Source organism: Athene noctua, chromosome 9 (assembly GCF_965140245.1).
Source record: "Athene noctua chromosome 9, bAthNoc1.hap1.1, whole genome shotgun sequence".
Classification (NCBI taxonomy): domain Eukaryota; kingdom Metazoa; phylum Chordata; class Aves; order Strigiformes; family Strigidae; genus Athene; species Athene noctua.
Genome location: NC_134045.1, coordinates 9,871,610 through 9,897,265, shown reverse-complemented (window position 1 = coordinate 9,897,265; position 25,656 = coordinate 9,871,610). Strand labels below are relative to the sequence as shown.

Sequence of the window (25,656 nt, the reverse complement as noted above, 5' to 3'; positions counted from 1 at the left end):
AGCTGTAGTCAAGAATTGAGATAAAGCATGGAGAAGCCATTAGGGTCATGCACCAAATTTGTATTGAGAAGGGATGAAAAGATGATGTGAAAGGTGTTCATTTTCAGCCTGCATGATTCTTTCTAAGGGCACCTTCGAAGTAGGAAAAGGGAAACAGCAGTTTGTTCCTAGCAGTATTTTATGAATCAAGGGAGGAGTGTGCTGCTGGCCCTAGTCTTTGTCTAGGATTTGAAAGAATTTTTGCAATGAAACCATTGTAGAAGTGATTGCAATAAAAAGTGTTAGGTGACTTAAATTGGAGGTTATCTCCTAACTGAAGAAAGTATGTTTTAGGTAAATGACTTGAAAGCTTTGTGATATTACAAAAAACAAAACCACCCACAGCTATTGAAAGCTTTTAGAGTGCTAATATTTGTATTTCTTTCTTTGTTTAGGGTCTTGCTTCGAGTAAGAATGCTGTATTACTTAAAACAAGAAGTCATTGGTAACGAATTCCAAAAGGTGTTTGATGGAATTGATGCCAGGTGAACTATAGAGAGGTTTTTTGCTAGTTTATTTTAAATGCAAACTATCAAATGAGAGTTCATAAATCTTCCTAGACTTAAATAAGAAATGTTAAAGCCAAATATTTGTATCCTTAGGCTGTGAGAAAAATATTTTTGTTTACTCTTTGTTTACTGAAGACTTTGTATCAACTTGATGTGAGGAAGTCCTGATTACTGTTTATGAGTCTGGCTATGTAAAGTAAAATTATTTAAGTCAAATAGACTGAAAAAGTGAGTGAAAGATACAATTATATACTTTACATTGTAATTGGTGGGGTTTTCCTGCATCATTATGCACACTTTTGGTTATGTGCTTCATACTCCATTCAGTTATTTTTTTTTAATGGAAGTATTGCCATTTGGAAACTCTTGAACTCACTGCGACAGGAGCTTGTGGTGGATAGAAAGTTTTAATTTTATTCAGAAAGCAGTTATAAATATTTGTGGAAGAGCAGTCCATCTCAGGCTGTTAAACACAAAATTAGATTATCCTTATTAAATTTTGCAAGCACAAACTGATAGGAATTGGCAGAGTTTACTGAGAGAGAAAGAATATTATATGCTGGTTCTGCTTTCATATTCTTTCCCTGGTAGTTGTTTCTGTCACATACAAAATATTAAGCTGTCTGGATGTTTTGTATTGCTAGTTTTAGGGTCTTACTGAATGCAGAGGTGAAAAATGGTATGCCTCAGTTTCTTTAGGTTGTCAAATTATTCTTAATTATGAATTACTACTGTATTACATAGCTTATGTAACCTTACACTTTTTAACTGTTATGTGCTATTAAATAACAAGGTGCATTTAAAAATTAAACATTTCAGTCCTAGGATTCTTTACAACTTTCAAAGTAATCTTTGAATTAGTTTGCTGGATATAGAATGTATTAGTGTGCTTGAAGAGAGAAGTTTTAAAATCCCACATAAAGTACAAATGTACAAATAGAAAATAAAAAAATAATTTCTTCCTCTGAATATTACTGATGTTGGCGATTCTCCTTAGTGAAATTGATGTTTGGGTCCCTGAGCCAGATCACTCTGAAGTTCCTGCGGAGTGGTGGGATGCAGATGCAGATAAATCTCTTCTAATTGGAGTTTTTAAACATGGTGAGTACTATGGATGACTATGTATGTGCTTCCCACTCCTCAGTATAAACACCCTACACTCAATTATTTTAAAGCTTATTCTGCAAGTTGAATTTGTGCCACTTTTGTTTCCTTTATAGGCTATGAAAAATACAACACTATCAGAGCAGACCCAGCGCTGTGCTTCTTGGAAAGGGTTGGCAAGCCAGATGAAAAAGCAGTTGCTGCTGAACAGAGAGCAAATGATTATATTGATGGGTATGAGCACATGAAAATGGACATGAATATTGTGGGGCCTTGAAGTAAATGAGACTGAGTTTATATGTTGTACTTTATTCTCTTAACTGGTTTAATGTGAGTTTAATGTTACTGTTGTGAAAAATACGACTTCAATTTTACGCCCACAGACTGAAAAAAAGTTAGGAACAGTGTAAGACAACCACTGAAGTTTGGAATTTCACAGTTAAAGTTAAAATGCAGCAGCTTTTTAACAAAGACTCTAACATGTGTTGCAGTATCAGAAATATTACTTAGATACTGAAGTGCAAAAGCCTTCGGAGGCAAAGTGCTACAGACCTTTTTAATTTGAATTCAGGTCAGTCAGCTTGGTGTAGTAGTCTTTTCTAGCTAACAAGTGACCCCAGTAGATTGATTTGAGTATCACTAGTAACAGCTGAAAGGGAGAACTGCTTTTATTCATTGCTTCATAAGTGAGATTAGCAGCTGTGGTCATAAAGAACATCTTTGAGATAGTGAATTGGAGGGGGGGGGGGGGGGGGCGGGGGGCGGGAAATTCAAGCCAAAGCTACCATGATATATTTTCCTCATTTCAAGAATAAAATTAAATACACTATATCTAACTAAATTTAAATGTGCTTTGCTTAATTGAAAAGAGTGTAAGGACTTCTAAATTATTACTAAGATGTGTCCCTTTGTGTTGAAATTTTAACAGGGATGTAGAAGATCCAGAATATAAACCAGCACCAGCAATGTTTAAAGATGACATAGAGGTATAGTGGGAACCTATTAATAGCTCCCTTTAACATACCTAAAATGTAATACTTCTGCCTTTTCATTGAGCAAATTATTAGGTTTTTCTATATGTCTCTAAATGGATATAACTTACTCCATGTGTATCTGTAGCTGTGTGGGTGAGGGGCAATGAGAGGGAACTGTTACATAATTCTGTTGTATGCCTTGTTAGCCATTTGTCTAACATACATGTTACTCTTGTTCTTTTTCATATTCATAAACTGCTTGCAAGATGTAAGTTTAGCCTGAATCTCTGGAGAGGGCTACATTTTAACCTCTGCTTCACTTCTCTTTTTCTACAGGATGATGTTTCATCCCCAGGTGATCTAGTAATAGCAGATGGAGGTAAATAAGTAAAACTTCAAATCCTAGCCAATTCAATCTGTCTTGAATTGTTTAATTCTCCTGACTCTTAGCTAAAAGATTGCCTAGCGTAGAACCATAGGCCCCGCAGTGATTAACTTCCTTATTTTTCCTGTGACTTTATTTTACTATAGATGGACAAATGATGGAAGGAGACAAAATCTATTGGCCCACTCAGTCTGCCTTAACAACACGTCTTCGCCGTCTAATAACAGCTTATCAGCGAACGAGTAAAAATAGGCAGGCCCAGCAGATCCAGCCAGCATTCCCAATACAAACTAGTATGATGCAGCCTCCCTATGAAGAAGCTGCTCTAAATCCAAAGATGGCTGCTAAGATTGAAAGACAGCAAAGGTATGTGCAGCATGCAACTATACACATTTTTAGTACATCCACATGTAAAAAATATGGAAGAAATAATAATTGCTAGCTGTATGAAATTGTGAAGAAAATGACAGAATATCCAAATTTTTTTCTTGCTGATCAAGATGGACAAGAAGAGAAGAAGCTGACTTTTACAGAGTTGTGTCCACATTTGGAGTGGTGTTTGATCCTGAAAGGGGACGATTTGATTGGACCAAATTTAGAGCAATGGCTAGACTGCATAAGAAAACTGATGAGAGCTTAGAGAAGTACTTGTATGCATTTATGTCAATGTGCCGGAGAGTCTGTCGTCTCCCCTCAAAAGAAGGTGGGTGTATATATTTTTACTTCTAGTTTTATCTTTCCTTTCTGTCGCCAGTGCTCATCTTTCATGTGTTCAAAAATAAAAATGGGGGAGAAGGAAGTAAGGAAACAGGTTAAGTCTGAAATTGAAAGCTTATAATGGGGAGACATCTATTAACTGATTAAAGCCATCTACTTGTAGTATTGATTTGCAGTGGGGGTTTTTTTGGCCAGGTTCTCATCTTTGTTTGTTTTAATACAGAACTCGTAGATCCAAACATTTTTATACAACCAATTACAGAGGAGCGTGCTTCCCGGACCTTATATCGCATTGAACTCCTAAGGAAAGTACGAGAACAGGCTCTTAGACATCCACAGTTGTTTGAACGACTAAAACTATGCCAGCCAAACCCAGACTTACCTGTCTGGTGGGAGTGTGGGACTCATGACAGGGATTTACTTATTGGAGCTGCTAAACATGGAGTTAGCAGGACAGATTATCATATTCTTCGTGATCCTGAACTGTCATTTATGTCTGCCCAGAGGAACTATAATCAAAATAAAGTGGCACTCTCAAGGACTTCTACTCCACTCTTGCATCAGTACCAGATGGCGTTATCTGCTTCTCCTCTTACACCTCAGTCAAGATTGTCAGATGCTAAAGTGAATGCTTTTGAGGACATAAAAGCTAAAAATGAAAATCTGAAAGAGGACCCTCAGTCTTCTGAAGAGGAATCTATGTCTACAGAGGAGACACAGACAGTAATGAAATCAGAACCTTTGAGTCCAAAAAATGGCACACCAATACAAAATACAGACCACAGACCTAGCGTAAAGACTGAAACAGACAGGCGCATGGTGGCAGCAAGGACAGAGCCTCTAACTCCAAACCCAGCTTCCAAAAAACAGAGAGTCAGCAAAAGGGGATCTGACTCTAGCTCTGACTCAGACTCTGATTCCGACAGATCATCCTGTTCTTCCAGGTCGTCGTCTTCATCCTCTTCGTCTTCCTCATCTTGTTCACACTCTCGATCAGGCTCTAGCTCTTCATCATCTTCATCTTGTTCTTCAGCATCATCCTCCTCCTCCTCCTCATCCTCATCGTCGTCGTCGTCGTCATCATCGTCATCTGAAGAGAGTGATAGCGATGAAGAGGAGGCACAGAAACGTGGTATGTGTGTAGTCTTGTTTCTGCAGTATAACTCTAAAAAAGGATATTAAATCCCACAGAAGTAAACTTAAATAAACATATTTTCTTGATTCTGCAAGTGAGTTGGAAGAATTTCAGGGATACAGCATTTTCTTTGCTTCATACCAGTGCATTGGATGAGGTACTTAAGATTTGTTGACTGATTCCCTAAGCAAGTTTACTATGCATATGGTTCACGTGTGGGAGGAGCGCTGAATGGCTAATGTTTTCTGGAAATATATATTCTGTGCGTATGCCCTACTACTGTTTCTTTTTCTTCCTAAATATAGAGATTCCCTGTTTGTTTTTTCCACTCTTGCTCACCTGTCTTTGTAGCTTCTTCACTGTGCTTTCATGAAATCTGCAAGCTTCCTCCTGTTCAAGCTGTAATGTAAGCTGCTTTTACTTGTAAACAGGAGGTGGCCTGGCAGTGTACTTGTATTGAAAATTTTCAGACATTTAATATGTATCTGCTTAGGAAAGACTGAGGCAGTTATAGAATAGAGGACCAAATAGCACAGATACTTTTGAAAGCTTCAAAGTAGAAGCATAATCCTCTGATTGGTGGAGTGATTTAAATTTTTTTAATAAACCAACCAGTTATTATTTAATATATTCCTTTATTGTGGTACTGTGAGGTGTTCTCTTGTCCCACTGAAACTCAGACTGTGAAAAAAAATCTCTACTGTGTGATACAAATGATAATAGTACAAGGAAGAGGATGAAATTAGGCAGTGGGATTACAGCATACATAAATAAACTGGTTTTTTCTCCCAGTATGTCAGGGAAAAGGTCATTGTGTTAATCAGATGGATCCTCTTGTCTGGAAAATACAAACAGAAACCACAGGGTTAATTTACTGGGAAAATTATTACTGGGCAAGTAAAATGCTACTTAAGATGATTAAGATGCTGCTGCCTTGTAGCAGTGGAAGGACATTTTCCAAGGAAACAGTTGTATGCAAACATTAAAACAGTGAGAGAAAAGGGATACTTATATGACATAAATATTTATATTTAGATGGTGGATACTATAACATGTGCTGCAAGTCCAAATATTAGGCTTGCTTTCTGCCAGCTCAGTCTGTTTAGGGAAGTAATTGTGCCATCCTCAGATTGCAATATCTCCTAAATCAATCAGCCTTTCCTTTTGTGACTATTTTGCTGTAAATTGGTGTTGAAGAGAGCAGTAAATTCTGGAACATTCTCTAAACTTCATCTGCATTTCAATTTTAAGTCCAGGTTTTATTTCATCTCTTGTACAGTGATCATGGACCTTTGACATACTTTTCATATTTGAAATGAGTTTTAAGGGAGAGCTAAATCGTATCAGATCACTCCATACATAGCTATTTTTAAGGTCAAATTTTAGTTCTGTAGAATTGTCCCTCAACACTCTTACTCACTGTAGTATTTACCTTCTCAGGCAGCACTTTTTATGTGTTTTCAGACTGTTTCCCTATGCTATAGTGAAACTTAGATTGATCTCTGGATGGAGGCAAAAGACAAAATAATAAGAGAAGTATAAGAAAGTCAGAGGACCCACTGGAAAGCTACTAGGAAAAAGTCCTATTTGATTAAAATGTTAAAAATTAAATTATGCAGAAACATATGTTCAAGATGTGGAACATTTAGCATTCTGTCCAGTAAATGAAATGTTTTTTTAAAGTAGTATCCCCATAGATTTGCCATGTTCTGGTGATAGACACCTGTCACTTCATTTTAATTCTGTACTTCAGTGCATGTTGGCTTACAAAAGAAATATGTTAAAATAAGTAAGGACTGTCTATCAGATTACTCTGAAGCATGTCTGTTTTCAAATATCTGTTTGACATGTTAAGCTCTTGAAATGTTAACAGGAATATGTGTGGAGTTTACATGCCTAAGAAAAGGATCATCAGTCATCCTGAAAAAGCTAATATTAATTATTCAGTTTAACTTTGTGTTTGGATTTTCTCTGAACATTGTTCTGTGTGTTTTGTTCACCTGAACCTCTTACAATGAATGTTCAACCTCTTTATGGCATCAAATGACTTTAGTGGTTTTATTTAGCAGAAGGAACCCCGCATATAAAAGCATATGATGAAGAGAGTGTAGCCTCTCTGAGTACAACACAAGATGAGACGCAAGACAGTTTCCAGATGAACAATGGGACACCAAATTCCAGTTATCTCCTACAAGGTGGATACATGTTGGCTGCATCCTACTGGCCAAAGGCAAGTTTATAGTACCGCTTTGAAAACGACGGTTGTAGAGGAAGGTGGGCTGTGACATTTGTATTGAATTAAATACGTTAAAACCATACCACTGAGTTGTGGGGAGGTCTTTGAAAGAACAGGATTTTGTTCATGGTAAATTATAGTAAAATAATGACAAAGCATTTTATACATCAGTTTTATAACTGTATCTGGAAAGGAGAGAATGTTCACACAGGAAACAAAATGAAATTCCTTTATAAAGGAAGCATATTTAAGGTGAAGATGAGATGATTTATCCGGTATTTGGATGATCTTATGTCCATGAGAGGAGTTGTTTAGAGTAGTCCAAAAGAATGTAAAAAATGAAACAGAGCACAAAATCAGTTAAGCTAAACATTAGAAAAACTTTGGTAGTAGTAGGACTCTTTCAGCTACATGGCAGACTCCTAGATCATGTTAAAGTATAGGCTGGCTGAAGCAGTGATGTAAAATACAACTTCTGTGTTAAAATGTGACTGTATGATTCTGTATGTGAATTAGTGAAGTTAGTGAAATTCTAAAGTATACTTTGAAAAGATACTAAGTAACTGGAAATTCATAGAATTATAGAATGGTTTGGGTTGGAAGGGACCTTAAAGATGATCCAGTCCCAGCCCCCCTGCCCTGGGCAGGGACACCTCCCACCAGCCCAGGTTGCTCACAGCCCCGTCCAGCCTGGCCTTGAACCCTGCCAGGGAGGGGGCAGCCACAGCTGCTCTGGGAAACCTCTGCCAGTGCCTCACCACCCAAATTCACCTTCTTTGAATTAAATACTGAATATTTTTAAGCTCTTCGGCCATATCTGGATTTCTATGGCTGACATAGCTTGGAAGACCACAGAGCAGTTTCTCACACTTTAATTACTAGCTTTACTAAGAAGGTGAAGCATTGTGAATTGGTGGAAAGCCTGTTCACTAAATAAACTTTAACTGTGATATATTTTTGGATAGGTTTCTTTCTGTTGTATAATGAAAATGAGATTTTGATGTTTTCTGGATTTGAAAAATATACTTGCTTTTATAGTCAGTGTTACGCTTACAGATTTTAGTATGTGACTTTTTTGAAGTGTAGTAAAGCCTGTGTGGTGCTTTGTGACAGATTTTTTTTAATGGTCATGTTTTTCAGTAGATCTAAAGAAATGTTTTAGCATGTTTAGTATGTTGCTAGGTGTATGCTATATAAAAAAAAAAAACGCTGGCATTTTAATTTAAAAAAACATAATTTCCAAATCTTTTGTGGAATAGACATGAGTTGCAAATCAGCTTGAAAATTCAGATCACGAGCTTGTAATGAAGGAAGTTTCCAGGTCAAGCAGTTGAGGAAAGTTTGAAAAGGAAGGCAACACAGGAGACAAAAAGGGTGATGAAACAGGAAAAAATAGATGTAGGATGTGAACTTCAGGAGCTGTTAGTTGTTACATTTGCTCCTGGAAGACGCATTCAAATCTAAATACTAATTTTCATGATTTCTAAACCTTCATTTTGAGAAGGGGAGCATAACTTCCATGTCACAGGTGCTTTGCAGATTGTTAAAAGTGACATTCAGAGTGTAAAACTCAGTCTTTTTTTTAAATATAGAGGAGGGCCGTTAAGTTGGCAAAAAAAATGTTGGCTTACAGAACAGGTGATTTTAGCATTCACGTTTTTTATTTGACAAAGAACTGTCCTCTGAAATCATCAGAAAACCTGGTAGTCTGCATGTACTTAGCTGAGTTTATTGGACTCACTATTTTTTATGCAGGTGTGTGAAGTCAAATCTGTGTTTGATGTCTAAAGAATGTGAATGAGGAATAATATAGTTTCAAAAGCTAAAATGAGACGTGAATATAAGTCTGTAGATTTAGTTTTATAGATGCTGTTTGCCAGATACGTTATGGTGCTGCTCAAAGGTACAGCCTCTGCTACCAATGAGTCAAAGCCACACCTACAAATACTACTTTGGTAGTTACCATATCTCTCCTTTAAAAATCGGTGAGATAATGCATTTCAGGCATTTGCAGGCTCCAGACCCTGTACAGATGAGAGAGATTGGATATTTGTTTACAAATGGGGGAATTAAGCTCAGAGGTGGTATTCACAAACTTTTACAGGGAATTGGTACAAATCTGGTAACTTAGAAATCTTTTAAGTTCAAGTCCAGTGATTAAAAATGTTGTCATTTCTCTTCTTAGAATTAGCAGATAATACATAAATGTAATGTGTACAGTCGTGGTGAGCATTACTCTTATAAAAATATTTTCTCTGCTTTTTAGGATCGAGTTATGATTAATCGACTTGACAGTATTTGTCAGACAGTGTTGAAAGGTAAATGGCCTTCAGCAAGAAGGAGCTATGACAGCAATACGGTGGCATCTTTCTACACAACCAAACTTCTGGATAGCCCAGGTGCAGCTGCAGATTACAGTGAGCCCAGCGCACCAACACCCCCTCTTGCAGGTGTTAAGGAAGAATATGATCAATCACCACAGATGTCAAAGGTGAAGAAGCATGTACGAGAAAAGGAGTTTACAGTGAAAATCAATGACGTATGTTTATTTTTATTGCCCTAGGACCTGATTGCGATTGCGGTGTGCGGCATGCTTTACCTGCAAGTGGCTGCCTGCTCTCACTCTCACTTCCTTCACACACTTGTTTGTGGGTATTTGGGTCTGCTGCTTCTGGGCATTGAGTGTTTGCGGTTTGGGTTTGGTTTTTTTGGGGGGTGGAGTTTCTTAGTTTTTATTTTGTTTTAAATTTGCATAAGACACTGGAAGGAATAATTATTTCTTTCCCTGAATTGTATTTTTACCATCCTGGTGCTTCTTCAGACAGCCTGTTTCATGCTGTTTCTAAGAAATCTGTTTAGTAGAAAAAGGTATTTCTGTTGTTTGGCTTTTTTTAAACATTTCAACGTGTCCTTTCCAGCAAGTGCTTTATTATTTCATGCCGTTTTAAGAGGGCTATAGGTAAATTTCCCAGTTTAAATGCAGGTTAGAAGCTTCAAACATTTTTCTTCCCTGTAGTTTGAGACTATTTGTAGCACATAAAAATGTATGAAATTTTCCATTTCCTCTTGTAATTGGGTTTGGCATTTCTTTAGGACTGGATTAGGGGGTAGACAGCTGTTCAGTGTCTGGATTTTTCAGTTAAGAGAGTAGATAATTTAAAATTTATATTCATAGAAGCAATTCCGTGAAATTTCTGTTCAGATCTGTTTTTTACATGGAGGAGAAGCAAGACTTATTTCAAGGTCTAATACAATGTTTTCACTCTTCCTCAACTCTTCTGGAGCAACTATTTGTATGTGAGAATCCTGATTATGAAGTAGTCATTTCTGCTTCAGAAGAGACTCTTCTAACGCTGGCATTTATTTAACAGGAAGGTGGTTTGAAATTGACTTTTCAGAAGCAGGGACTGTCTCAGAAAAGGCCATTTGAAAGCGAGGAAGGTGCATTGGGACAGCAGCAATACCTGGCTCGGCTACGTGAACTCCAGAATGCTTCAGAAACCAGCCTTGTCAACTTCCCAAAATCACTTTCCAAATCAGGTATGTAAAATGTTAGAGAGCATAAGAGTTAGTATTAAATCTTACCTGCTGGATTCTCCCATCAATCTCCATGTGTAGGCAGTGGAGAGAGATGTTTGCAATGTTACTTGTTCTAAACTACATTCTGGAAGAATTCTCTCCACTGTGCTAGGGCAACTGGGGACCTGCATTGAGGCATGAGGTTGGACCGCATGAATATTCTCTCACAGTACCAGTTCCTGTAACGTTCATTTATTAGAAAGATGCCATTATACATTGTAAACACCCTCACAGGAAGATTTTAATAATTGTAAAGTGCATCACACTGGCAGTAATCAGTTTAACTCAGAACTTTTTGTGGCTAGTTTGTAAGTAAAGATGAAGACTTCCAGATGTATAGCTGTATCAGTTTGCATGCTGTATTCTTTCCTGTGTCTCAAGTCAAGAAATAGTATAGGACAATAGTCTAGAACCAATTTATGGCTTATAGCTGAAAACTTACAGCTTATTTTCACAAAAAATAACAGTAGGTGTACACTGACGAATAAAAGTGAGCCTAAAGTAAGCAGTTAAAATTTGGATTAAAATATTTGAAATTATTAGATTTGGGTGCTTGATTTAGGCTAGCTTCTGATTAACATGGATGAGAACATTTCCTTTAAAAAAATACTACCCTTCACTTGCATTTCGTACTTTCTCGTTCTTTTGCAACATACCATTAAGGTCTTGTTACAAACATTGATTTAGGGATGTCTGCCTCTCCGTGTGTGTGATGTCAGTGTGTTTTAGCAGCTCTTCTCCTTGTACAGATTTATTTGGAGGGGGTAAGGGACAGTAATAGGAAACATTTAGCAGAATGGCTTTTCAGAGCCTGATACTGTGTTTTAAACAGTCACAAAACAAAAGGCAATTACTATTAGATATTAATAAATATTAATAGATATTAATAAAAATTACATGCACTTGCACTATTTCCAGTAATTTTATTTCCTTTTTTTATTCAGACATGTTTCTTGTTATAAATGGCTCAAGCATCTGACACTGGTTTTATTGCATTATTAATTAGGTACTTCCAGTCACTTAACAGCCAGTGCCAATGGAGTCATAGTTGACAGTCAGCCTGTAGTCAAAAAGAGAAGAGGAAGAAGGAAGAATGTGGAGGGAGTTGATGTCCTCTTTATAAATAGAAATAAACAGCCTAATCATGTAAGTAAAAGTGATTTTTGCATCCAAAAATAAGGTCTGAATTACAATTAATCCCTTAAATGAGCGTAACTAGTTGTCAACATAAAACAAAAACTTTACTCAAAACTGTTGGGGTTTGTTTTTTTTCTGAAATTGTTCACTGATAGTTTACAACTATGCAAATGAGAACTGGTAGAGTTTTACTGAATATTAGATATATATGATATTGATAACTGTTCTTTAAAAGTAAGTGTAATTCTAGTTTTTATGAACTGTAATGAACATTGTGTTATTTAAAACTTAGTATTTGACCTCGCAACACTTTCTGACATTCTTTCCTGTAAGATCTGTTACAGGACGTGATTGTCCCGTGACTTAAAGGGAGCTATCTATGACATGAGTAGTCTCACTGAGTCCTTGTGTGTGTACATCATAATCTGTAGGGCTGTGGTCTTCATTATATCATATGTGAAATAATTATGGTGGATGGTTTTCTATGTGTGAAATTCAAATGTTCTGAATTTCTCCAGGTTAATCCAGGTATTAACTCCTGTCAAGTTGCTGCAGGAATAAACCCAGCACTCACTTACACGCAGTCCCAAGGCATGCTTGATGCAGAGAGTCCAGTTCCTGTTATTAACCTAAAAGATGGAACAAGGCTTGCAGGCGATGATGCCCCCAAAAGAAAAGATTTAGAAAGGTGGCTTAAAGAACATCCTGGATATGTTGAAGATTCAGGAGCTTGTATTCCTGTGAGTATTCCTCTCAGCTCTGCTCTAGCTAAGTAGTAGAACATTTCTCGTTCAACGTGTTTGGGTTTGTATTCTATGTTACATGGAATTATTCCTTCTTCATTCTTCTATTTTGTTTAGGAAAAGGAAAATGTCCATTTCTTTTTACATAACCTGAGCTCTGCAAGCCATCTGTTTCCCTTATAAATGTAATTGCCAAGAAAAGCAATACTAAAAGACATTTGATCTTTTTCTAATCATCTAAGATAAGAAAAAAAGAAATAATCTAAGATAAGAAAACTCATATTATCATGATACTGATTATGGGAGCTGAAAATGTGTAACAACATACTTAGTGATGTGCGAGAGGATTGAAGACTACTGTGGGCTGTATCTCATACTTACATTACAATGCTATGGTAGTGAAGTTTGTGTGGGTATGGTGTTCTCATTATGTTACCTCTGAATTTGAGATTTGTTGATGTTGAACAGAATGTATGAAAGTCACGATGTCTGGAGTAACAACCTCATTTTACTGGTTTTCAATTTCTTTACAACAGAGGATGCAGTTGCATGATGGGAGGCCCAAACAAAAAAGGCACCGTTGTCGAAACCCTAATAAACTGGACATTAATAGTTTGACTGGTGAAGAACGTGTTCAGCTCATAAACAGAAGAAATGCAAGAAAGGTATTCATAATACTCTTCCCATTCTGATGTTCCCCAAATGAAAAGTTACCTGAAGAACCCTATATACTACACTTGCTAAAATACTGTGTATAAGTGAGAGTGTTTATTTTAAGGCTTTGGCACAGAGCAAGAAAGTCGATGATGATCTTCTAGTAAACATTTTGCAACTATGAAAATAAGTAAGATACGGCTAGAAACTTACCCTGTGGTTTACGTTCTACTGAGCCCTCAATGTATTGCAGTATTTGTGTCGTTGACTAATACAGAGGCATGGCCACTGAAATATATGTTGTTCTGATCAATGTAGAAACATTCTCGCAAGTTCTCAATTTTGTGTACATCTCATTGCTACTTCTGGCATGATTAAAATTACATTGGTAGTGTATGCTGCATAAAAACTTATCCGTTGGAATTGCTTAAATCCTGTGTACTGGATTATTTTGTTCTTTTTTCAGTTCTGTGGCATTTGACCTTTATGATTCACCAGTATATATCTGTTGTAAATCACATTGCTAGGTTAAACAGTAGTGCAACAAGGGAACAAAAGTAGAAGGGGAAATCTTGTATAAAACCCCAACAGTGGAATATGGAAGACCATGTGTTGAATTCAAATTTTTGGACAGGTGTTCAAAGTTTGGGAAAGGCATAATGCATTTGAGTAGGCTTTGGGGAAGGCTAAAAGGCAACATTGAAGAAAAGCATGTAGAACATTACTGTTGTTTATTGAACAAACTTGAACAGATGTGTGGGATGGTGTCTTTGAATGTCAATGTAGTACCAGAGCAGCAGTCCAGTAGCAATCTTTGAGATACTGTGTCAATGTGTGGAACATTTTCTCTTGTGATACTGCTAGCTTCTCTTCTTGTTAAAGAGCAGTTGCAAGGAAAGCAGGAAAGTTGTTTTTTTTTATACTGCAATATTAAGGTCAAAAGCTTTGTGCATCTGTAGAGGAGGGTGAGGCAGCATTTGAGAGTCTTAAATCTCTTCAGTGCATTGAGACAGCAGCTCTAAGAGAAATCTGTATGTTGCTAGTCTCTTGAAAAACAGACCCTTGGCTGCTCTGCAGGAAGCTGTGCCCTGAGGAATCTTTTCAAAGTTGATGATCAAGGAGTGAGATTTGATCTGTGCTTGTTGTGAAAGCCTTTGTTTTCATGATGGCTTTTTTCTCTAATAAATTGCCACACCATAGTTAAGACTCTGACTTTATTAACCTCAGTTTTCCCATTTGCAATTTGTACCCAACTTCTCTGCATCACCAAACTCATTTTGTCTCATTTTCTTGTTTAGTTCAGTTATATGTTTAGTAGCAGGTGGTGAGGGGACTGAAAGAGCCTAGAAAATGTGAGTTTAACGTGCAGTTTATAAAGAAAGTTGAGCAGAAGCTGGAATTTTTTTCCTTTCTTCTTTCTACCACTTCTTCTTTCTTTCTGGATCTGAATAATACTTCTGATTAATTTGAAGTTTACTTTCCTGCTTATATTAATAGAACATGCTGTTTAGCAGACTTGGCCTTTTTCACATGAAAAAAGATAGAAGAGTTAATTTCACAAGAGAAGCAGAGCCTCTTACTAGAATTAGTGTTTTTAGAAGTTGACTGAGATGATAGAATGGGACTGATTTAGTGGATAAAGGAAAAGCTTAACAGGATTGGTAATACTTGGACTGCTATTGTTCTCCATTCATGTGGTTGCTCTTCTATTCACTCCATGTCTAAATAAACTCTGATACTAAACATTAGTAGGAATGTCAAGTACTGAAGTTGCAATTTATGAGTTTAATAATGAGTTTGAGTTTAATATATTTAGAAGAAATCAGGAGTATCTAACATAGCACCATGAGTAGTCAAAAGCTGCATCATACTCATTGATAATTAAAAGTGAAACTTTGTTTGTTTTGTTTTATATAAAAAGCAAGAATGAAACAGTGTCAGGTATGAATGTTTCCTTTTTCTTACTGAATGAGAAGTATTTCCTGACTTCTATCTTCTGCTTTGCAGGTAGGGGGTGCATTTGCTCCGCCTCTGAAGGATTTGTGCAGGTTCCTGAAAGAAAATCCAGAATATGGAGTGGCTCCTGAATGGGGAGAAGTTGTAAAACAGTCTGTGAGTATTTGCAGAATGAGATAACTGTGACATGAAATGTATCCTAAAATCAAACAAAGCAAACAGGAAAAAAAAGGCATGCCAAAGTGTGAGTCAATGTTAGCTTCCTTTCTGCCAGCTTAGCTCCCAAAACTGGTTTGCTGGCACAGCTGTGAGTAGGTGGAAGGGAGGGACAGTGGCTGGCAACCCCAAGTCAGAGATTTGGTTGAAGGTGCTGTAGTACTGTGACTTCCTCTCATAAATGGAGCCTTGGAGGTTTTTAGAAAAGGTATTACCCCACAGAATACTTCTTTATTCTTAAAATTGCAGTTAGAAAGATAAATATAGTTTTAAATATTTATTTTACTTTTTCATTAATTTACTTTCAGTGTGCACCTTGAAGAAGTTGCTATCCTCAATCAAGATGTAAATCAAGTATTAATATAGCTGTTCTCTTTTCTGATTCTTAGAGCTTTTATTTTTAGCTAAAAACTAGTGTCGAGATTCCAGCAAAGAGAATGAGGTTAATATATATTAATAAATTTTTAGGAGTACAGTGTTGCCCATGTATTCCTTCTGTATGGATTACCAGCAAAGTTAGTAATAAGAATACTGCATTGCCTGGTAGTCCTGAGCCAGCTTCTTACAAGATGCATTCAGTGAGTTTGAGGTTTTGTTTTGCTTGAGGTTTGTACTTGGTCATATTAAAAAGAATAAAATTTTTTGACAGACTTTGTCCACAGTTCCAACACAACAGCAGATGTGTGTTTTCATTACAGGAACTACTATATAGCTGCTGTCTCTCTCCTTTTAAGCGCCATTAGTTCAAGTATAGTATGAGATTCTGAGTTAATTCCCTGTTTGCCTTGAAGATAAGGACATATTTTGAACTTCAGAAAGTTGTGTTGTATGATACAGAATGGTTTCTGGGTAACTCAGTTACTCTTCCATTCCACATGTTTAACAGAAGTGGAGATGGTTTTGTCAGTATTCTTGTGAAGTCTATTCCCTCATCTACTATAACTTGCCAGAAGTATATTATATTTACACAATACCTCTGGTAAAGTGACATGTTACATTTTTTTCCTAGTTCACTATCAACAGAACTTGTAATCTTTCTGTGAAGTCCTAAACCCCAGTCTCTCCAGTACCCTTATGGGATGTTCTGGTAGAAAAATAGTTAACTAGGAACAGAGTTAGACTGCACTGAGTAAAGGTATAAATAATAGCAGAATTACTTTTAGAATTTAGTAGTTATCTGCAGGACAGAAAAACGGAGCATGAGTTCTGAATTCCTGTAGTTGTATTACGCTATTTTAAATTAGAGATACTTGCTGGGGAAAGAAAGGCTGTTGTAGTGTGGAGGTGAGTAATAGTGACTTATGTTTGCCATTTTTAAGAGAAATTTTCAAAACAATGCACTTCAAAGGGAATATTAATATCCATTGCAATTCTTCATCATTCAGTAGGAGGGCTTACAGAGGTGAAGTAATACTGTGCAAGCCCTAAAGAGAGGTGTTCTGCATTTCATTTTATTTGAACCTGAGTCTTTACTGTTCATTCTTAAGCGTGTGGATGAAGTAAAGTCTGTTAAAGAGACACTAGCGATAATGGAAAGGGCTCAGAAGTTGTTGAGGTGTGTGCAATCATGCATTTGTATGTAACTTTAAATTGAGTAATGTTTTAAATTAAACTGTCAAATGATTGGAATGCGGTAATATTGCAAAGGAATGCTGGTTTAGATCTTAAGTTGAGATTGCTCCTATAATTAGCTGTATTTGGCTTGATCTGCAAAAAAAAACCTCTAAGGATGAGTTAGCAGAGGGTCTGAGAAGATACCTCTGTAGACCTCACTGTGGAAATGGGCCTTTAGAGATGTGAAATGCAATAGCACAAAGTGACCACGAATTCCAGTGAGTTGTTTGCAGATCAGACTGCTGTGCTAACATACCAGAATAATCTCTTGACACTGTTACTATATACTTGGGTCTTTTGTTTGCTTTTACTTCTCCATCTTTAATCTCTCAAAATACTAAAAGTACCCAATGTGTCTCTTGCAGGGATTTCTTCCAGAAGGTATGTTTGACCGTATTCTCACTGGACCTGTTGTGCGGGAAGAAGTAAGTCGGAGAGGAAGGCGTCCCAAAAGTGAGATTGCAAAGGCAACAGCAGCTGCAGCAGCTGCCACCGCTGCAAGCGTATCAGTTAACCCTCTGCTCGCTAACGGATTGCTTCCAGGAGTGGATCTGCCTAGTCTTCAGGCCTTACAACAAAACCTGCAAAACCTGCAGTCGCTGCAAGTAACAGCAGGACTAATGGGAATGCCAGCTGGCTTAACTGCCGGAGGAGAAGCGAAGAACATGGCGGCCATGTTCCCCATGCTGCTGTCAGGGATGGCTGGATTACCCAACTTGCTGGGCATGGGAGGACTTCTAACAAAGTCTACAGAATCTATTTCAGAGGAAAAAAAGGGAAGCGATTCAAAGGAGGCAGATACAAAAAAAGAAAGGACAGAAGACCAAAATACGGATACTGGTGGTGAAAACTCTGTTTCAAGTTCTCCTTCAACATCCTCTGCTGCTGCAGCTGCCAATCCTCTCTCTCTTAACCCATTACTTCTGTCCAACATACTTTACCCAGGGATGCTTCTCACTCCAGGCCTTAATCTTCATATCCCAGCTTTGTCTCAGTCTAATATTTTTGATGTACAGAACAGTGAAAGCAATGACACAGGCTCAGCCAAGCCCACAGAAGAAAAGGAGGAAAATTCTCGGGTTAGAGATCAGGAAGACAAAGGGGGAACAGAGCCAAGCTCTCACAATGAAAACAGCACAGATGAGGGTTCAGAGAAAGCAGATGCTTCATCTGGATCTGATAGTACATCGTCTTCATCTGAGGATTCAGATTCTAGTGATGAAGACTGACCCCAGACTCTGCACTTAAATTATAAACTGATTTTGAATTTGTTCTTTAATTATTTCATTGTAAATAACCCAGTGTTGAGTGCATCAATGATTTACTGACCGAACATTTCAGTATTTGTTTAGAAGTGCAAACTGCTTTCAGAGACGTTTTGCATGTAATATTTCTTGAAGTTCATAAGTTTCTGAACTTGTATGTACTATCAAATACACAATGGTGTAAAATTACAACAAAAGGCATTATAATTTTGTTGGGGGGTTAATTTTATGAAAATAATGCTCGAGTAAGAGCTGTATATTTAATATATTTGCAGTGAACACAGAATACTTTATGCATATTATTGATTTAATTTGAATATAGTTTTACAGCCTCCTTGACACTTATAATTTACAGATCAAAACTCAGCAATAATTTGGGCAGCTAATGAATGTCATGAAAGCTGTAGAATCTACATCACCATCCATTGCTTTAATTACATGAAAATGCTCTAGTGTTGTGATGCACTGCTGTTTCCAATTCAGGTACAAGTGTGTTTAAAAGAAGATAAATTTTTCCCAATCAGCCAATTAAACTGGCTACCTGTTACCTCAGCTGAGTTAGTTTAGGAAGTTTACATTGGTTTCTATTACTTGTTTTCAGGTTTTGTTTTGTTTTCTAAAGACATCCTGTATATCATGCTAAAATCTGAGTTACTTGAGATATGACCGTTGGGTTTGGTTTTTTTTTTTCCCCCTTACTACAACTGTTCTATTTGACAGCAGTAAGGGGAAATTAAAGAAAAAACTGTCTTATCTCATGCTACTTGGCACCATGTAGATCTATTTAGTTTACATCTTGCAAAGTTTTGGGCTCCCTCTGCAGAATTAAAAGTCCCAAAATGAGGAGTAGTTTCCCCAAGACTCAGAAGAGGCAAACTGTTATAAAGTGCCACTGAAAAGACCTTTCAACACTGCATACTTCATGTAAAAATTGTTTGTTTGCTTTGTTTGTGTAGATTTCTATTTGTGTTTTATGTCATAAAACCTCCTGGAGTTACCAGTTAATAATGGTAAATAAAGTATAGATAGTTTTGAACTCCTTTTGAGTTTAAACTTCTCTGCAGATTTAAATCTGACTAAATATTAAATATTACCCAAACTCATTATTTGGGATATCACTTCATATATTATGCTGAGTTACCCACTGAAGAAAAAGCACTTTGAATAGTAAGGAAGACAAATTATTCCTAGAAACCACAATAACAGGGCATAAGGCATCTGCCTAAGTCCAAATCCTTAGAACCCTTTACTATATAAAATCTGTCTAACATTTGATGTGTGATATGGTTCCTCCTTCTTAAGCTGCTATTACTCTGACACAGTCAAGGCCCAGATACACATTTACAGAAGTTATGAACTGACTGAGACTTCAGTTGACCTTGGTTACATCATTTGCGGTCCAAGAATAGGCAAGTGTTAAGAGAAAATAGATACAGGTACTAGTAGAAGTCATTGAAAAAGCTTTACAAAGGGATAAATTTAAAAGTAAAAAACAAAAACTGTATATTTTGATATAGTTCTGTTGCTTGCTTGTACAGTAAAACAACTGTGTTGTTTTTTATCAAGAACTTTACCAATGAAATATAAGTTTCTATGTGCAAAATAACTAGCCCCATGATTAGAAGCAGTATTACATGTAATTACACAATTATACAAGTACCATTTGAATTGTGCTGGTTACATATTTTCCCAAATAGTATTCTGATTTTTGGCCCTTCATGCAGTGTCTTAGCAATAGTGACAACTAAACTGCCAAAAGAAGGGGGTAGCAGTTCTTCATCATGAGAGGAAAAAAAAAAAAAGGTATTTCGTATTTAATATTTTGCCCTTTGTAATATAGCACTTTTATTTAACTAGGATGCATCTATAAAATAGCCAAAGTTTTACAAACAGTTATTAACTTAGTTTGCTGATGGAGTATGTCAACAATACCATCACTTCCCACCCTTACCCCACAAAACAAATCCTAAATCTTGTGGCTAAAACCTAATTTATATCAGATTTATGAAATAAAGTATTTTCCTAATTATGGTCAAGTGAGTTTGGTTACCATTCTAGTGATTCTTTCTATGTAATAAGGCAATTACAGTTTCAAGTAATGAAGGCTGGTGTAGACTTGAACATAATATATTGGGTTTATTCTTAATCAGTTTGAACCAGAAGGGGAAAAAATGTCCCACTATCAGCTAAACTATATGCAAATGTGGTTGTATAAAGTTAAGGGTTATAAGGAAACCTCAGTAGAATTACACTAATACTAAAGTTAAAATTAAAAGGATATCCAAGGTGATAATAAAGTGTGTGTTGGTAGTTACTAAAAGAACCTTAGCTGTTATTGCCTTGTATTTCTATCCCTTGTTTCAGGCTTCATGATCCAAGTCTTAGTCCAGGTTTTTATTTTGGACATTTGCAATATTTGCCAGTTGTGTTCTGTGTAGTCTGAATTTGCTTTCTGTAGTTGAACAAGCGTCTTAAAAAGTCATTTGTAATTTATTGAATTACTTTCTATGATGTTCTATAGAGCAAATGGAAGTTTAATTATTTTTTATTAAACATATTCTTTGACTACCCATGATGTCGGCCTCAATATATGAAAAAAATGCAGTCTCTGTAAGGATTAAACGTGTATCTTTCAGCAGCAAAAGTTAAGTTTCAGTGTTAAGCTCTAAAACTGAAATTATTCTTAAGACCTAAAAAAATTCAAGGCAGATATCCAACACAGCCCCACCCCAGCCCAAGACCAGGCTTTACTGTTGTTTAATTTTTCTGGGAATCAGTTTCCTGTAATTCTGTTGTCTTACAAACAAAATAAGCTGTTGTTCAGCCCTTCAGCAGTTACGGATAAAAAGGAGCGTACAGTCTAGGTTCTGGTCCAAAAGTTGACGTAACTTGAAATAACGATGCAGGCTAATGTTCCAGGGTAAGCATGATGGCAGTGGAGTACCTTTTGAGTCTTTCTTTTTAAAACTCTGTATTACTTTTTACGAAATCTTTTAGTTATGTACAGAGCACTTACTATTGCTATTTTTCATGTATTTCATACAGGGCATGGACATTTCTCCTGAACACGAGTCATCTTCTGGTTGTCAGGTGCCTTCTTGTTTTAACTTGTCATTGCACTTGAATGATTCACTGGTGTCCTTCTTATTTATTCCAGTCAGATCACGATCATCCTTTCTGCGCTGCTGCTTTTTCAAATCTGTACCCAGGTGATAAAAATGCACATATGCATATGAGCTCTGTTTTCATGCGCACTTTCCTGTTTCTCTTTTCCTTGGAAGTCCTGCAGAATCTCTAATAGTATTTTTAAAATTTATTTTTAGCAGGTCTATCAGAAAACTGTCATGGATTTTAAAAAAGAAGGGAAAAATCATGTCTTGTAATGTTACAATCCAGTCCTTTTAGTCTGAAAATTAAATATATATAAACTAGATATATTTTTCAGTGAAACTTTCCAGTAACAGATGATCTAGGCACAGTATTGGTGTTCAGTTTCTTGCACTCCTTTGAACGGTTTGGAAACAGTATCTGGATATGATGATTAGATGGGACTATTAACGAGGTGTCCCAGGCAAATTCCTGTCCTATTTGTTATATCTTGTGTCTGACAAAATGGTTTCTCTCGTGTTATTTAGTAATGTTTCTCAGTTACTGCTCTGTACGGCAGTACTGATACACCATCAAAAGGAGTGTTTACTTGATGCCTGCATTTAAGCTGTAGTGGCATGAAGTGTGCGTGGTGTACAAGGTTAATGTAAAGGGATCTGCAGACTAGCGTTATACGAAATGACAGGTGATGTGAAAGTTACTAACTTTCAGTTATATAAAAAGTTTCTGATCTAGTTCTATTACACCTATACTTATATTCAACCTAAGTAAGGTGTGTCAGTGTAATGTGGGATTTGCAGTGCTCTAGTTGACCAAAACTACTTATTTTACATCTGTGCATTGTTGGGACATTGAGGTTATGCTGGTGTCTACAGAGGAGACTTAATTATACTGGTGTAGCTATGGAAGTTTACAAAATAACTCTCCCAGCTTATCTAAATGGCTGTAATGTTTACACAGACAGGTGGTATAATTTCTTTGTTACATTTAGAGGAAAAGGAAATAAAGATAATAGCTTTCCATAAATAAACAGCAAGAAAATCTTTAAATGAAATTTTTTGTTAAAAGGTAACAGCAAGGACTTCTGATGGTTAAGTGTCTCTGATGACAGTGGTTAAGTTTCAATTAACATTTTCCTGAAGAAAAGTATTTTAGGAGAAAACCGTTTCAATCTTTTAGTATCTTAAGTATGTGTGAGAGAAGTCTTTGAAAATCTTGACAATACACACAGAGGAAGGATGTTGAAATGCATTATAACTCTAGTGCTGTCAGTAAATTACATCATTCATTACTGCCAAAAGTTCCAGCCTGCCACAAATTATAAATAATATTTTGATTGTTATACTTCAGTTTTTAACCCAACATTTCAGGAATACTGTTCACTGAGAAATAAATACATACAAAGAATGAAGGAAAATTATCCACAAAATAGGATGGCTTGAAGTCTTGAATTGGGGAAGTACATACAGGTAAGTATCTCCACTCAAGAAGAGGTATGACCCCAAAACACTCTGACTTACATAATTTTAATTTTAGTTTCAATTTAGAATATTTGATACTCTAGCAAACATACAGACTTCTTTTTAAAACATCCAAACTACTTAGCATTAGTCAACTCTAGCATTTCTCTACTTCAAGGAGCCAGGGACATTTTCAAATTAGACAAATTAGTGCTATAATTTAATTGTTTTCAATGCTGATTCCATTCAGGTTCTCACAAGGAAAGAAGGAAAGTGCCATTCAGAAGATCCTGCTGTAAAGTTATTCTGCAAAATGAGGATTTTTTTTTTTCCCCCCTGCCTCTTGTTTGCTTCAACTGTGAACAAGCCCTAAGTGTGCAAAATTTTCATTAGTGTTCCAGGTAAGGTGCCTCACCCTTTTACAGTTTCTTCTGCATATAAGGGAGGCTGGTTTGGGAAATTCTTGGGATCCTAATGTCACATTACTGTATCCTCATCTCTCTTTCACCATTGCTCACCAAAACCAGTTGTATGTTCTCAAGCTGTTATCTGGGAACAGCTTTTGATGTGGGAACTGCTGTGTCAGCTCCTCTGCTTCACTGTCTGATCTCTGTTCAGATTCTCAGAGCAGGTGGGCGGAGCTTGGCTTTTTGCTCCGGAAAGGCAGAGTTTCTAACCCATAGTCCCTAAATAGGTGTACACTGCTTCATTTTTTAAATGCAGCAGCAATTCTAACCTAAATTGATTTTTTGTTGTTGTTTTTATTGTTATGAACGTTTCTCAGAGTCATGAGATGAAGAAACATTCTCCTATTCCAAAGGCAGGTGAAACGTTCATGTAATCATTGGTCTTCATCAGCTGAAGCTTAAGTACCAAACACTGGATTATTCCTGATGAAGTCATGCACACTGATGAGGTAGCATCAGACGTGTCAGGAGACTGGCTGTGTTGGGAAGGTCTCAGGGAGAATACTGGAAGAAAGGTTTTCATGGTATGTTTTTTCTCTTTACACAAATACTTCCAAGAGTTGGTCATCTTGGACTTTCAGTATTAGGAGATCAGGTTTTGCCTGGTAGGTATCTAGCATTATCAGGGAGGCCACTTTATTTCCCCACAGGTAGACCACGTTAACCGCCATTTCAGAAATTTCTTGTCGCAGTCAATCTTTCCTGCTTGGGGCCAGTGCAGCCAGGGCCTGTGCTATGACTGCAGCATTAGTTTGGCCTCAAGATGTGCTACCTGTTTCTTGTATCTTGCAAGGAGACTACAGTTTATTATCAAAGTCATCAGGATGGAAAGAATTAGCGGCCACTTGCCTTACTTTCGTGCAACCGTATTCTGAAAGGCTTGCAAGTTGTGTGAGCTGCAGGCAGTCCCCGTCTCTGGGGTGCCAGCTGGCTGAAGAGCTCCACTTGCCACGACTGCATGCCCGTGTGACATGGCAGGAGGCAAAAACCAAACAAATATGTATGCCTGAAGCCCTTTGATGCCCTTAACTAACATTCATAGTTCATACAGAAGTCCATTTCATAGCATGCTCATCAGCTAAGCTTCTGAAACTTCAAAACAGTAAAAAACACATTTTATTATAGGATAGCCTAGCAGCTGTCAGGGGCCCAGACTGAGAGGATGGCTTGGTGTCCCCATTAGTATTGCATTGGTGCTAATTGTATTGGTAGGTACAATATGGAATCCAGTGGTGGAAATTATTCAAGTAATTAACATGTCAAATGAGGATATTTCTTTATTTAAGTGTTCATGTTGAACACTGCCATCATCTTGAATAAAGTTACTGCTTCTTTGTAGGGGGAAAAAATTGGGGGAGAGGTGAAGTTAAGTCCTCAGGGTGAAAAATATTTTGGTGTGTCTGTTATGGCTGAAGTGCTTCTTGTCTAAGTTTTCAGTAGACCATTCAATGAAAAATTACAAATTTTTTTAAGTCATCTACACACAAGCAGTCAAGTTAAACCATTTATTTACAAATTCTGGATGCATAAAAACATAGGTAAGTATGCAGGTGTAACAACCTTACCTTTAACCTAAGCTTTGTTTATCTTAATATGGGGGTGTTTGTAACTTTTTTTTTCATCCGGAGGATTTTGAAAGAGTAAATTAATGTTTCTCAGCAGAAAGTGAAATACTGTGTTAGTGCTGCTTTCTGCTTTAATGGATACTGTAAATCCAACTTAACAGAAAAGCCCTTCAGTATTCTATACAGACTTCTGGGTGGCAGAGAGCATCCCATCAATGCCCTGTATACCTCAAAGCAGCTGCTGCCTCACTGCAAAGTTCACAGCTCCTCTGTGCTAAAAAAAGAGATGTAAGATATTAGAGACAGTCTAACCATTAGTTTTTAATGTCACAGTGAAATGGGCAAGACCCCTAACTTGTCCTGGCAGGCTGGGGGGCTGCAGGGGGGGTGGAACCCTGCTGCCATCACCATCTTCCAGAACTAGCTTGGTCTTTCTGCTGCTGTGTGGTGCTCTTGCAGCTGGGTAAAATGCATACTCACGCCCTGGAAAATATCTCAGGTTAGCCAAATCATCTGTTTTTGACTTCCCCCCCGCGCCCCCCCCTTTCATTGTTGTTAGTGTTGAAATGTTAGTAATACAAAGGCAAACAGGTGTAGTCAATAAATGTTTTTGTAATAAAGTACAGTCTGTTTTATATATCTCTTGGTTTGCATGTACCTGCTCTAGGACTAACCTCTCCTTAAGGCTTAGCTTTGGGAGTCCCTTCTCAGTAGGGCCTTTACAGTAGAAGCTCTCCCTCTCTTTCCAGTGTTGCTGTTCATGCTTTGAAAACTGGTTATCACCTCATTCACT

General features: G+C 37.1%; 1 protein-coding gene across 3 annotated transcripts in view; it reads left to right on the top strand.

Moving 5' to 3' along the window:
• CHD9 (chromodomain helicase DNA binding protein 9) overlaps positions 1 to 20,831 on the top strand; it is a 96,613-nt gene extending 75,782 nt beyond the window's left edge. Inside the window, exons 26-41 of one of the 3 annotated variants that reach the window (XM_074913621.1) lie at positions 435 to 524; positions 1,546 to 1,649; positions 1,769 to 1,886; positions 2,581 to 2,638; positions 2,963 to 3,005; positions 3,158 to 3,377; positions 3,512 to 3,714; positions 3,952 to 4,860; positions 6,933 to 7,093; positions 9,366 to 9,638; positions 10,471 to 10,639; positions 11,685 to 11,824; positions 12,334 to 12,555; positions 13,095 to 13,223; positions 15,220 to 15,324; positions 17,364 to 20,831. In XM_074913621.1, coding sequence (XP_074769722.1) covers positions 435 to 524; positions 1,546 to 1,649; positions 1,769 to 1,886; positions 2,581 to 2,638; positions 2,963 to 3,005; positions 3,158 to 3,377; positions 3,512 to 3,714; positions 3,952 to 4,860; positions 6,933 to 7,093; positions 9,366 to 9,638; positions 10,471 to 10,639; positions 11,685 to 11,824; positions 12,334 to 12,555; positions 13,095 to 13,223; positions 15,220 to 15,324; positions 17,364 to 18,227 — 3,808 coding nt within the window. In that variant the 3' untranslated portion in view covers positions 18,228 to 20,831. Of the gene's footprint in view, positions 1 to 434; positions 525 to 1,545; positions 1,650 to 1,768; positions 1,887 to 2,580; positions 2,639 to 2,962; positions 3,006 to 3,157; positions 3,378 to 3,511; positions 3,715 to 3,951; positions 4,861 to 6,929; positions 7,094 to 9,365; positions 9,639 to 10,470; positions 10,640 to 11,684; positions 11,825 to 12,333; positions 12,556 to 13,094; positions 13,224 to 15,219; positions 15,325 to 17,363 lie in introns of all 3 variants that reach the window. The other 2 variants (XM_074913620.1, XM_074913623.1) reach the window with 2 other exon arrangements.
• The last annotated feature ends 4,825 nt before the right edge of the window (positions 20,832 to 25,656 follow it).